Source organism: Squalius cephalus, assembly GCF_949319135.1.
Source record: "Squalius cephalus genome assembly, chromosome: 16".
Classification (NCBI taxonomy): domain Eukaryota; kingdom Metazoa; phylum Chordata; class Actinopteri; order Cypriniformes; family Leuciscidae; genus Squalius; species Squalius cephalus.
The window spans coordinates 22704420-22719614 of record NC_137137.1 but is presented as its reverse complement, the minus strand read 5'-3'; the positions used below and the strand labels follow the sequence as shown (position 1 = coordinate 22719614).

General features: G+C 39.1%; 1 protein-coding gene across 2 annotated transcripts in view; it reads left to right on the top strand.

Moving 5' to 3' along the window:
• Nucleotides 1–13514, top strand: part of LOC307173587 (H-2 class II histocompatibility antigen, E-S beta chain-like) — a 136581-nt gene extending 123067 nt beyond the window's left edge. Inside the window, exons 1-6 of one of the 2 annotated variants that reach the window (XM_079896810.1) lie at nt 10860–11037; nt 11305–11580; nt 11870–12151; nt 12314–12427; nt 12530–12557; nt 12639–13514. In XM_079896810.1, coding sequence (XP_079752936.1) covers nt 10968–11037; nt 11305–11580; nt 11870–12151; nt 12314–12427; nt 12530–12555 — 768 coding nt within the window. In that variant the 5' untranslated portion in view covers nt 10860–10967 and the 3' untranslated portion in view covers nt 12556–12557; nt 12639–13514. Of the gene's footprint in view, nt 1–10859; nt 11038–11304; nt 11581–11869; nt 12152–12313; nt 12428–12529; nt 12558–12638 lie in introns of those variants that run through there. The other variant, XM_079896811.1, reaches the window with a different exon arrangement.
• Nucleotides 13515–15195: the final 1681 nt, after the last annotated feature.

Sequence of the window (15195 nt, the reverse complement as noted above, 5' to 3'; positions counted from 1 at the left end):
ATAATACCTGGGTAATTACTAACCCTAAACCTACCCCTAAACCTAACTTTAACCCATGTAAAGACCATCTAAATTTTTTTTTTCATCTAAAATGTATTTTTTGGGTGTTAGTGCCTTTATTGGATAGTGTGATGTGCCTGAGTTTTAGCAGAAAAGTTCATGTATTATTACAATACAATTCTAGAGAAGTTATTCATAATCTGGAACAGTATTATAAAGTGAAAATATTGGTAAGCCATAATTAATAAGGTTGTTTTAACACAAATCTGAACGAATGAATGAGGCATTTATATAGTGCTTTCATATGTACTGCTGTACACAAAGTGCTTTACAGTCATATCAGGGGATCTCTCCTCAACCACCACCAGTGTGCAGCATCCACTTGGATGATACGACAGTAGCCACAGTACAACAGCGCCAGTGCGCTCACCACACACCCGCTACAGGTGGAGAGGAGAGAGAGAGACAATAGAGACAATTTAGTGGATGGGGATTATTAAGAGGCTATGATTAAGGGCCATTTGAGGGAATGTGGCCAGGACACCAGGGTTACACCCCTACTCTTTATGAGAAGTTCCATGAGATTTTTTTAGTCTCCCATCCAGGTACTGACCAGACTCAACCCTGCTTAGCTTCAGTGGGCAACCTTCAGCTACAGGGTGATCTGGCTGCTGGCTGTCTGGAGGAATCTGGAGGAATTATAATGTGGAACAGCATTCTTAGTGAAAACAATTAATAAAGCATTTACACAAATCTGAAGAAATAAGTATAACAATCTGATACAGTATTCTAAAGTGAAAAAAAATGGTAACCCATTAGTAATTAATACCATTAATACACAAATCTGGAAGAATTATATTTTGGAAGTGTTTTAAGATCAAAACTCCAACACAGAATGACTGAAACCACTAACCAATTGTAATGGCTAAAATAAAGTAACAATGTTGGCTAATGATGATGATCCCTTTTGGAGAAAAAGGCTACATCTTTGGACTGTAGTAAATCCACCAATTGCAAGTTGCATCATGATCATGATCATCATCATCATTATCAGAAGAAGCAGATGAGGAAGAAATGACAAAGTCTTGCTCAGTATCTTTTTGTGTAGGATTATTACAGTTCTGCCAGAAAGACTCGGGAGAATAAATACTTGTAACAGTTATGCATTTATTGACAGCCCAGCAAGCAATGTATGCAATTAAGTTCTTTGGCGTAGGCCCCGTCCGTAACTCGCAATCCGAGGGTACGGATTCAGCATTTCCTGCCTGAAGAATAAGGCAGGGGCGCAGCCGACCCCCTGTGAGGTATTGGAAGGGACCATCCTGGTGGTGGTGGGGAGGTTGATGGGGAAGGGACCATCATAGGTGATGAGGAGATTAGAGGGAAGAACCCGTCTTGGTGGAGGGCAGAACCATCTTGGTGGTGGTGGGGTGGATGGTGGCGAGTGAAAGCGTCAGCATCTGCGAACTCAGACAAGTGTAAGTACGGGTCTTTTATACTTCTAGTATTAGAACGTGATTGGATAGATGAGAAGGTAGTAAGTGACGCAACAATTGAGTCTTCCTGACAGAACTTTACGCTAAGCTTTCATTTCTGCCAGAAAGACTCGGGAGAATAAATACTTGTAACAGTTATGCATTTATTGACAGCCCAGCAAGCAATGTATGCAATTAAGTTCTTTGGCGTAGGCCCCGTCCGTAACTCGCAATCCGAGGGTACGGATTCAGCATTTCCTGCCTGAAGAATAAGGCAGGGGCGCAGCCGACCCCCAAAAATAGGTGGAAGAGTAATTCCACTGGGACGGGGCCCACCCCCAAAGAACGGAAGAAAAGTATACCCACCAGCCATATATCGTGAAGTTCCTAAAGTATAGAAAGAAAAATAAACTTAGCGAGCAAGCAAGATAGACATGGAATGCAACAATTCTCATAGGCCGGTAGCTTAATATAGAGTTCCATTTATCATCGAGGGGACAGTAATAATGTAAAATGTGAGTCGAGGCCGCGCTGAGCCACACATAGACGAGGCCGCGCTGAGCCACGCATAGACGAGGCCGCGCTGAGCCACGCATAGACGAGGCCGCGCTGAGCCACGCATAGACGAGGCCGCGCTGAGCCACGCATAGACGAGGCCGCGCTGAGCCACGCATAGACGAGGCCGCGCTGAGCCACGCATAGACGAGGCCACGCTGAGCCACGCATAGACGAGGCCACGCTGAGCCACGCATAGACGAGGCCACGTTGAGCCACGCATAGACGAGGCCACGCTGAGCCACGCATAGACGAGGCCACGCTGAGCCACGCATAGACGAGGCCACGCTGAGCCACGCATAGACGAGGCCACGCTGAGCCACACATAGACGAGGCCACGCTGAGCCACACATAGACGAGGCTACGCTGAGCCACACATAGACTAGGCCACGCTGAGCCACGCATAGACGAGGCCACGCTGAGCCACGCATAGACGAGGCCACGCTGAGCCACGCATAGACGAGGCCACGCTGAGCCACGCATAGACGAGGCCACGCTGAGCCACGCATAGACGAGGCCACGCTGAGCCACGCATAGACGAGGCCGCGCTGAGCCACGCATAGACGAGGCCGCGCTGAGCCACGCATAGACGAGGCCGCGCTGAGCCACGCATAGACGAGGCCGCGCTGAGCCACGCATAGACGAGGCCACGCTGAGCCACGCATAGACGAGGCCACGCTGAGCCACGCATAGACGAGGCCACGTTGAGCCACGCATAGACGAGGCCACGCTGAGCCACGCATAGACGAGGCCACGCTGAGCCACGCATAGACGAGGCCACGCTGAGCCACACATAGACGAGGCCACGCTGAGCCACACATAGACGAGGCTACGCTGAGCCACACATAGACTAGGCCACGCTGAGCCACGCATAGACGAGGCCACGCTGAGCCACGCATAGACGAGGCCACGCTGAGCCACGCATAGACGAGGCCACGCTGAGCCACGCATAGACGAGGCCACGCTGAGCCACGCATAGACGAGGCCACGCTGAGCCACACATAGACGAGGCCGCGCTGAGCCACACATAGACGAGGCCACGCTGAGCCACACATAGACGATGGCAACTAAGCCACGTAAAGGTGACATGTTGGCCACACAGACGAGTAACGCCCAAGACTATCTACAGATAGATAGAGCATGACACCACCACCAGTAGTTGCATAATAATTTACCTGACATTGCTGGAGAGCTTGCTGAGCTTCAAGGATTGTTTTTGAATCAGGTCTTACAGTATATAAGACTCGGATGCAGAGGAAGACCATCTGCCCAGGATCTTGATGGCTGAAGTAGAAATGCCGTGTGGCTGCTGTAGTGGCTGCCCCGATCCTGAAGGAATGACCAGTATACTGGGAGGGAGATAACTGCAGCTTGAGGACAGAAACTAGAGTCTCCTGATCCAGGCTTTAGAGAGAGGTGCTTCGTTAGGTAGGATAAATAGGGGGGAGTGATCTGAGAATCTAGGGCAGATTTTTAGGAATTTAATCATAGATGAGAAGGAACAGAATTTATTGCAAATTTAAGAAATTGTTTATGTGATACCAGAACTTGAGTCATTCTAGAGTACATTCTGCAAAGTTACAACACTCAAAGTTCAATCATGGAAGATTTTCATTCAAAGAGATTGCTTTAAGGACTACGCCAAACGCTAAGAGGGACTGCGCGGCATTCCTCCCAGGTTAGAGGCATCACAACCGTAAAATTACATAAATCCAGCCCCTGGAATAAGATTAAAGGATATCAAGACAGAATGAGCTAATCAATGACGAAGAGAACTACGCATTAGCTGCATAAACATCAACTAACCGTCCGGAAATGAGGTCTACGTGATCTTGGGTCTCTCCAACTTTAACTGACTCGAGCGAAAGTTTTGGAATTTGTCTGTGAGAGGCAAGCGAAGCTGTAATATGAGCTGTTGAATCTCCACCCCCTGTGCCGGGAGCAGTAGCCGACTGCATCCAAGGGATAGACAAGAACTATGCGCTTTACTCACCCTCAAATGACAATTCCGGCATACTATACGGAAATATCTGTGGGGCTTTCCGAGCCAAACCCGCATAGAAAATAGGAAAGGTTAGGAATGTGCGCAACCTTAATCATGAAATTAGAGACTACGGATTACCAGATAACGTTTGGAAATAGCATGACCGTCTGACGAGAAGATCTGCCTTAGTGATGCAACCGAGCTTCGTTAGCACATACAACACAAGTTTTGCCACCACTTTGACCCAAAAGGACGTAGCAGCCGCTATAGGATAATTCAGTGAAGTGTGGATGACAAAGCCTGAGCAGGCTTGGTAATACGTCTGACCTTTGCTGTGCCGGATGTCCAAATCTGGGATTTGACATGCACCCTTCACCTAACTAGCTGGATCGGGTCGCTTAATTAGCCACTGAGTGGGCCAGCGTTAACAGACAAGATAATTGCCCTGCTTTGAAGAGAGATACTCATAGTGAATTTTGATGACCGAGCAGAGAATCATATACTACTTAAATACAAATACTTTTTATTTTTATATTTATTTTTATCCACTAAATCTTAATCTTAGTACGATACTTACCTGAAGTAAGGTGACGGTATACCGATAAGATACTACCTCGATACACTTGATATTCTATTGTTGACTTAAGCGTGGAAGCAATTTCTCAGCTGTGCAGCATGTACCTGACATTACTCTCGAGTTGCTCTTGTAGGGATTAAGTCTTATACGTGACCGGGAGATCGCTGTCCATGACAACCAAGTGAGTCCCTTGGATAGAAAAATACATGAACATTTAATCATAGTCAAGTCAAGTCATCTTCATTTATATAGCGCTTTTAACGATGTAACGTAAACTGTTTAAAGAGTCTTTACAGTAATGAACGGATAATTTAAGGTAACAGATTGTTTTGGCTTTATAGCTGCTCTTGAATGAAGATATTTTCCAGCTGAAGTTAGTTTTAATTGATTCACTTCCGTTGCACGGATTATTAGTTATTAAAGGTGCATTGCGCAAAAGTCTGAGTTTTCGCAGAACTACGCCCCCTCTGGCGGCAAGCGAAACTGCAACCAGAGGTGTGCACGCTCACGGACCACACGCACACGCACGCTTGCACGAGCACGAGCTGGTCATAACCCAAGGAGCATCAGCCGCACAAATTTTTTGTTTACAATCATAATGTCTTCAGAGGTAATAAAGTTTTAAATCTGCAAGTAATTTAAAATATGTGAAAGGAAAGGCAATTGAGTAAATAACACACTTATGTGTGAGGGAAAAAATGGGGGTAGTAGAAAACTTCGTTTTTTATTCCCATCTATCTCCATGTTGAACTGTGTTATGTGTTTACTGTATCCACTTATGACTATTATTATGGAAACACGTTCATGAACAATATAAGTTATTACTTTGTAAAAGCTCAAAATAGTAATCATGATACCATACCATACACAGTCGGTCAACAAAGTACACCCAAATGTCTCAAGGTAATAAACAATCAAGTGGCACTATGACGTTACCATAAAAGCCAAATAGGCTAACTTAATCCGCCGAAGATTTGCGGGGGTTTAGCCTGTTTTATTGATCAGCTAAGTAGCATATTCCAATAGCAATACATCGTAATTAAGCAGTAATTTGCTCAAAATTTGTGTCTAAGTATCTAACTTATATATCAGCATTTTATATCACAATCATTCTGAACCTGATCACTGACAATGGTAAGTTAGTAAAACCTATTCCGATTGTACATTTATCTAGCTTACGCTAAAGCATTACACATTTTATGGATCGTCATTTATTGTCATTATTGGCCGTATCAGACATTAGAGAATGGGATATATCTTACCTTTTTTATCAAGAAAAAAGCCAACTGAGGATCCCGTTTGAGCCCTAGAGCAGACCGGAGATCTCTCCATTTGTTGAAAGCCTTCCCTATGTTTACTCTCGTCTTACCCCGACGCCTGTCTGACTCCAATTTGGACCTTTTGGTTGCACTAGACAAAAGTTCTCTTTTTTTTATCTGACGTGGAGTTTGCGTTGGTGTTTGAAATGAACTACAAGCCGGTCTCTTAGAATCCATTTTCTACGGAGAATGGCGGCGTCGGCGCATACACAAACCTGCCAGACATATGAGCGTGCCGTGAACGCGCATGACGTCACGCCCAGTCTCAGATTCCGACCCGAATCCCTCTCATTTATTTTACTGTACAGGATTATAGAGGCAATCGCAGTGATCAGAGAAGGGCTCATTCAGCCCATCAGGCAATTGTTTAAGCATGTATGGGTTAGAAAACGGGTATTTTTAACATGAAAAGTTGCGCAATGCACCTTTAAATAAGACAACATCGATCTCTCTACACAGCCTTTAAACGCGACCTGTGAGAATGCTGATGGCGCTCACGTGCGCATTAATTAAGAATTAATTCTATGTTATGCGCATGTGAATATATGTACGCAGGTTTGTAACTCCCAACAAACCAAGCCTTAAACTACTTGTCTGGCCTTAAATTGATACAGATCATACAGATGAGTCTCTTGACTGTGATTTGTTTGAATGATATAATCTAACATATAACTGTTAGTTCTACTGTGTTAAGCACGTTGACCTTGACCTGAGCATCCTTAGACTGCTTTCTCTGTAATTGATATTGATACCTAAAACATAAATATTTTTATGACACACATCAGTGGATTAAAGTAGTCGCCAAGAAAATTAGTGTTACAAAGATTGTACCATGTTTCTGTTATTGTAGGACTTAATTATTACAAGTTATGAATTACAAAATAGTGTAAAACGGTTGTTAGAGAATTTCCAGCACTTGTAAATGTATAATTTACTGTCTTTGTATAATATACTCCTACTATGTATACACATACCCAACATAGCCACATTTACTACTGCATTTGCATAACATAATAACCAACTGTTCTCTTAAGCTCAGCTTTTTCCTTTATATATGGTAGTCATGTATTAACATGTAAAAATAGCCGGACATCTGTGTAAATGCGATGATGAATTAAGAGAAAGCAAATAACGAGTTGAATTAGGTATTGCTCCTTTAAGTGGAACGCACTCTCTGGTGAGTGGGCAGACGGTATGAGAGCGCGATCTGTGAATATAGCATAAGTGAAAGCCGGTTAATATTTTTGTTACTCATGCTGGTTTATTTCGAATCAGTAACGCAGTTGTTCGTGGAGTATTTGCAAACTGCTCATGTGTGTGTGGGATCGACGACGCTGAAAATACACTAACACTGCGCTGCCTGTGGGATATCGGTTACGTGAATATTGCTAACATATGCTACAACCATTCAAACGAGCAATCCGGCCCTACTGTATAGCTTTACAGTATGCTGCCTTGCAGATTGCAATCTGTATCAGCAGTTAAGAAAACTACCGCGTCACCACAGTCGCGAATGAATTGCTGGTGAAGGGAGCAGCAGAGTAGCCAAATGAAAATAGCCTACTTACGTTACCTGACTGAAGTTTGAATGTTTGATCATGAGAGAGGATGTTAACGTGGCTGCTGGAAGCCTACCAAACGTGAAAGCCGACTTGAAAGCCTTGAAAGTGAAATTTGAACTTGAACTTGAAATCATCAATCATCTCTCATGAGATTAGTATTTTAAAGCCGCCACGCGCTGCCTGGTTCCTACGCGGGTCTCGCACTCGCGCGCCGTCAGAGTTGGTAAAATCAACGATATGATTTTGAGTTGTAGCTGCTAACTGAAATCAAGACGCGGGTGAGTGAACGCCGGCATCGGTTTCTGCAAACCGAGTGAAAGCGTCAGCATCTGCGAACTCAGACAAGTGTAAGTACGGGTCTTTTATACTTCTAGTATTAGAACGTGATTGGATAGATGAGAAGGTAGTAAGTGACGCAACAATTGAGTCTTCCTGACAGAACTTTACGCTAAGCTTTCATTTTTTTTCAGTCGCTAACAAGCGTTTGTCCAATCAGTGTTCACATTTTCAAAACTCTAAACACAATTAGCACAGCATCGGTCTTTTGTGGCCATACCATTCACACATTTCTTGTCGTTTTCACACAATATGCAGTCAGTGAACACATTTCCACAATGCTTACATTTTCTTAACAGACAAGCTATACCTCCCAACAAAATGATGGATTGTTTTTGTAGTATTTACAAATGTTAACACACAACATCCCACAATAGCAAAAACAATATTCCAAACCTTAGATAGGCTACAGTATGGACTGCATTTATTTATTTACCATTTACATTAACTTTTACCATTTTTGTAAATTTCATGATTTTAGCAAAATGTGATTTTGATTGCTAGCAAAATGTGTTGCTTTTGAACAATGTCATGAAGAAACAAGCTTTCCGAGTCCATATGCATCTTCCTGGAGTAATGATGCTGAAAATTCAGCTTTTCATCACAGGAATTAATTACATTTTACACAATTTATTACATGACATACATATTTTTAAACAGAAATCAGTTATTTCAAATTGTACTAATATTTCACAATATGAAAGTTTATAAAAACCTCTGCTTCTGCAATGATATCAGTTCAAAAACAATATATCAGTGAGAGAGTCAAGGAGCTACAACGACAATATGTCCAGGTATAGTGTACTGTATATTCAATTCAATGTCCAGTTCTATAAGCTTTGCACTTTGCAAGTAGGTAACCTACACAGTAATAGGTTACAGTATAGTATACAGTAATGACATGATTTACATAAACTTTGTTTTGAGAGTTATGGAATTGGAGGCCAGCCATGCCCCTCATGAATTCATATACATAGATGAGGCAGGATTCAATCTGGCCAAAAGGCGTCGACCTGGACAAAATGTAATGTGGAGGTGGAAGGTTTATGACCATCAGCCACATGACCAGATGTCCCTCCTTGAAGCCATGGATGCTGGCTCCAAGGGTGGATCCGACATACCAAGCAGTTTTATCCCAGGTGCATCGCCTTGGATGATATCAGATGTGATCTTGATGAAAACATGTGGCCTAACCCTAAAGATCGCAGAGATTAGATACAGTAATTTTATGTTTTTTTTTTGCTGTTGTTTTTTTGTTCAGAATGCTCTTGTGTGTTTAATGGATATTTTGTTCACTGTAAGCAATACTGTAAAACTTTTTCTGTTCTATCAAACCGTGTTTCTACTTTACCTCCTGTATAAAACAGTAAAGGAATAAAAACTGATTTGCTTTTTACTGGAATGCTTATGAATGTGAACAGTACTGTACATGTGGACATACAGTTCCCAACCAAGAAATTTAGTGTAAAATGGTGGATTGCACGTTTTGCATGCAAATACCTGTAAAACTGAAACATAAAAGTCTATGCAGTTTTAGTAATGTCAACAATAGCCAGTATTTTGAAACCTGGTGTACTTTGATTGAGTGCATGTACCTTGTGAAGTGAAAACAAGTGTTATTCTTTGACAGAAAAATTTCATTTTGAGTCAGATTTCCAGTGTTTTGGTAAAGTTAGTGTGTGCAGAGAAACATGTGGTCTGTTTTGAAATGAAGAGTTAGTATATATTTAACAAAATGTGTTTTTGAGAAGACAATTAACCATTTGGCCAATTGTGTTTTGTAGGTGTGAGTCTGTGTTAAGAGTTTAGAAAAAGTATCTGAAGTATGGGTAAGCGCTTGTTAGCGATTGAAAAAAACTGTAATGTGTAGTTTATTCATTGTTATTTTTCCTGAACCTGTATTAATTAACAGTTTGTAGTTCTTCAGGAGGCCCAACGAAATGTAGTTATTGATTAGCTAACTGTTACTTACCACAATAATCAAATACTATTAGTAAGCACATCTTCTTTATTAGTTGGTGATCTCAGTGTTAATGTAGCATTACTTATTTGGGTAACACTTTTTACAGTGTCCTTGTTACACATTTTACATAGCTATAAATTATGCATAATTGCATGCGACTAACCATAACCAAAACCCTAATCCTAACCCTATAGTAAGTACAGTTTATTTTTATTACTCAAACTCAGTACTTAAATGTACTACTTTTTACACTGCAACAGGTATTTCCCAGAATGGTCAAAGCAAAGTTGTTCTTTATAAGTGTGTAGGAGTGCCAGAGATCATCTTATTTATGAGAACATACATTTCTTCATGACTCTATAACTGCAGAAAGTATATGGCCAACTTGGATCATGTTGGTGTATGAAAAATAAATCATAAATCAATCACATTATAGCTTTGATGTCACTGAATCACTTACAGAGTTTTACAATAGTCAATCACAGTTTGTGGATACCACTGAAATGATCATGTTGCAAAATGAAAAATAACTGTTCGCTAAATTGTCGGTAACTTCTCTTATAAGGCAGTGATCTATTTGATGCTGACCCCATGTAAAAGTCCAAAAGTCCAAAATGAATATGGCATGCAAACATACTGAGGATTAGCAGTCAATTTATGATCTATTGATCTGTTTTCTTCAGTTATACTGAAACATTTCCATTGACATCCATTCAAAAAGGGATCTTGTCTTCTTACCAGTTTACCACCGCATTACATTTTGTTCTGCGAACAGTGGAGGCTTCCCCTATAGGGAACAGGCTCTGACGAAACAGCTCATAAATAAAATAGAAAACATGACTTGTTTTGGAAAAAGATTTGTTTAAAGGTAGCAGTTGTATTGTCACGGTGTATAATCTTAGTGTGCTATTACTGATGAAAAATATATAGGCTTGTCTAGTAAGGAATATATGAGTTTTTGCACACTACATCTTTTGTTTAATTTAGTCCTTAAATAATGCCATTAAATAATGTAACAATTGTTCAGACCGATAACTAAACAGTGTTTGTGTTTTAAAATGAAAGTAGGATACTACCTAGCAACACTTGACACTTACACATGCAGTGACTGATTGGCCAGTCATCTTAGACATCCACCGCATGAACATGAACACAAAGCACTGGCAGCATTCAGCTGGAGTTCAGTGTGAGTGAAAATGTCTCTGCTAAAGCTCTTCAGTTGTCATCTCATATTCACACTGTCTGTGTTCACTCTAGCAGAAAGTGGTAAGTAAAATAAAAGGTATTGAAATGATAGAATTAAATATCAACAATAATTTCATTAATTTTAGAAGTAGTAAAAGTCAAATTATTTACATTATATTGCAACATATCCTTAAAAAGGGTGACTCGTTGGACTCTATCTAAAGTAGATATTACTTGAAAAGTACTTTTTGAAAAGGCTGATGTACTGTATCAAAGTTCTTCAGTTTCTATATTGATTACATCATTATTTGACAAAACCAAATGTTCTGCTTCTGCATTCTTTTTCAGCTAATGAATATTACAGAACACGTTGGTCAAGATGCATCTACAGCTCCTCTGATCTCAGTGACATGGTGTATATTGATAGTCAGTATTTTAATAAATATCTATTTGCACAGTTCAACAGCACTCTTAAGAAGTTTGTGGGGTTTAATGAGTATGGAATGAGAAATGCAGAGTTCTGGAACAATGACACCAACTTTCTCCAAGAATACATTGCTGCTCTTGATACATACTGCAAACATAATGCTCAAATCTGGGACTCGGCTGTCCGTGAGAAAGCAGGTAAGTGGCACAAGACTCTTCTCTGATCTTTACTCTCACACGTATAACTCTTGCTTTTAACATTGCTGTTATTTTTACAGAAGCATATATGCTAATATTAAATATGAAAAATGTTTTAATATCAGCATGTCATTTTGAAATTTAATTTTAATCTGAAAGATGCATTTTAAGTAAAAATCTTCTTTAGTAAGTGCTTCTTTTGTTAAATCTCCCTCCCCCTCCTCCCCCACACACATATGTGATACATGCATTGGAAACTGTGTTTAGGATGTTACTCTTCTTGATTCAGTGAAACCAAATGTTAAGCTCAGTTCAGTGACGCGGGCTGGAGGCAGACATCCAGCTGTACTGATGTGCAGCGCATATGAATTTTATCCTCAACACATCAAAGTGTCCTGGCTGAGAGATGGAAAAGAGGTGACCTCAGATGTGACCTCAACAATGGAGATGGCTGATGGAGACTGGTACTACCAGATTCACTCTGAGCTGGAATACACTCCTAAATCTGGAGAGAAGATCTCCTGTGTGGTGGAGCACGCCAGCTTCAATAAACCCATGATTTATGACTGGGGTAAGAGGAGATACTCTCATATTAGTATTACATTTGTGAATGGTATATTTGGACATGCCAATGTAGGATCAAATAGAAAATATGAAATACAGTAGTCCTCTTATTACGTTAAAACACTTATATTTGTAAATATTGTAATAATGTAAAGTGATGTGTGTACAGAACCCTCTCTTCCTGAGTCTGAGAGGAATAAAATCGCTATTGGATCCTCTGGTCTGGTGCTGGGAATCGTATTAGCAGCTGCTGGACTCATTTACTACAAGAAGAAATTATCAGGTCAGTTTAGATTTAAATCATTCAGATTGATATTAGTGTGTGCACATCATTCCTGTACATGCATATTTATTTTTTAAGATGTATTTCTTTTTGCTTTGACAGGGAGGATCCTTGTACCTAATGAATGATGGTAGGTTTCTCATTGTGTATTTGATAACTCAGACTCAGTTATCAAACTCAGTCACATGATTAATAATTATTCAAATTTCAGATCCTCATACTGACTTCAAGTGGACTAATAATGGAGCATTCACCCTTTATGTAACTATCATACACAATCCTGATTTTAAAAATCCTCAATGTTTCATTTCTAAACGTTTAAAATAACAATGACATAAATACAGCATCAAATCTGATACTTATTTTTCAGTGAGCTTTACATGAAGTAAATTTTTGAGCATCTTACACCATGCAATGTTGGCGGTGATTGAAAATGATGTGTGAAATATAGAGATAATAAAGATAATTTTTTAAGTTTATCTCATGTTCACAGTAATGTACATAGAAGCAAATATTTGATAATGTTGAAATGGAAACTCATAAGGTCTAAGTCTTTCTTGTTACTGAATAAATTATATCTGTACAAACAGATAAACCATCTGATGAGCATTTTACTCCTCTTTCTGTATCTAATTGATTAGAAGTAAATGTATAAACGTACATGCAATTGATCTTTAAAGGAATGGCATATTGAGAAAACTATATGTGGCTCTTCATTTCTGCTTTTATTTCTCAAAATGTTGAGAAGAACATTGTCTTGATTTTCATTAACATTTCTGCCATAAATAAATGTTTCTTCAAAAATAGAAAAAAAAAAGAAAAAAAAAAGTGCTATGATTAATGGGTAGAATTTAAAAGGTGAGATTATTATTTAGAAATGTTTCTGAGTGCATCATTAAGTTCATTAAACCATCATTAATTCCAGTAGAGGTCTATTTATGATTTTGTTGGTTCATAGTGTTATTTTCCATAATTGGTTTGTTATTAAGAAGCAGGTTTAACATTAGTCCTGATCGTTACTACCTGACAGAACTATTAGTTCTGATATTGCAAAAAAATATATATAAATAAACATCTGATAATACATAAAAGAAAAAGAAAAAAACAGTAAAGAGTTATGTAATAATTTCTCATTATAAACAAACATTTTTTTAATAGATTTTTTTAAATGAGAAATCATTTTAGGCGGCAAATGCTATCTTTTCTTCCATCTTTACTTCAAAATTTCTTCCATATAACTAAGATTAAAGTCACTCATTATCTCTTTTTTTTTCTCAACATGCAGTGGTTTAAAAAGGTTAGAAGAGTAATCTTTTTTATAAACAAATGTCATGTAGGTCCTGACACTGAAAAAGTTATTCACTAAGTCATTTTAAGGTAAACATGCTGGAAATATTTCTTCAAAATGAAAAACCCATTTACAATTTTTGTCAGCTAATAGGCTACATTTCTCAAAATTCAAGCACTCACAGACATTAAAACAGGCTCCAAATGTTGAGGAACTCAATTTCACAGCATGATGAAACAAATATTTATTTAAATGTAAAAAAAATTTTTTATTAATTAATTATTAATTTAGTCATTTAGATATTTTTTTTAATAAAAAATTTCCAGTTCAACGTGCCTTTCCTCCCTCTCCTTTTTTAGCACTTTCTATAGAAACATGTATGTTGTATAAAGAGCATGCTAATTTGATGTCAAGGTACAAGCTAACATGTCTGTTCAAAACAAAATCCAGCCTGAGAAAAATCTAAAGTATGGCCAATGTTCATTACAGTTTTTTTCAGTCGCTAACAAGCGTTTGTCCAATCAGTGTTCACATTTTCAAAACTCTAAACACAATTAGCACAGCATCGGTCTTTTGTGGCCATACCATTCACACATTTCTTGTCGTTTTCACACAATATGCAGTCAGTGAACACATTTCCACAATGCTTACATTTTCTTAACAGACAAGCTATACCTCCCAACAAAATGATGGATTGTTTTTGTAGTATTTACAAATGTTAACACACAACATCCCACAATAGCAAAAACAATATTCCAAACCTTAGATAGGCTACAGTATGGACTGCATTTATTTATTTACCATTTACATTAACTTTTACCATTTTTGTAAATTTCATGATTTTAGCAAAATGTGATTTTGATTGCTAGCAAAATGTGTTGCTTTTGAACAATGTCATGAAGAAACAAGCTTTCCGAGTCCATATGCATCTTCCTGGAGTAATGATGCTGAAAATTCAGCTTTTCATCACAGGAATAAATTACATTTTACACAATTTATTACATGACATACATATTTTTAAACAGAAATCAGTTATTTCAAATTGTACTAATATTTCACAATATGAAAGTTTATAAAAACCTCTGCTTCTGCAATGATATCAGTTCAAAAACAATATATCAGTGAGAGTCAAGGAGCTACAACGACAATATGTCCAGGTATAGTGTACTGTATATTCAATTCAATGTCCAGTTCTATAAGCTTTGCACTTTGCAAGTAGGTAACCTACACAGCAATAGGTTACAGTACAGTATAGTATACAGTAAATGACATGATTTACATAAACTTTGTTTTGAGAATTATGGAATTGGAGGCCAACAGGCCCCTCATGAATTCATATACATAGATGAGGCAGGATTCAATCTGGCCAAAAGGCGTCGACCTGGACAAAATGTAATGTGGAGGTGGAAGGTTTATGACCATCAGCCACATGAGCAGATGTCCCTCCTTGAAGCCATGGATGCTGGCTCCAAGGGTGGAT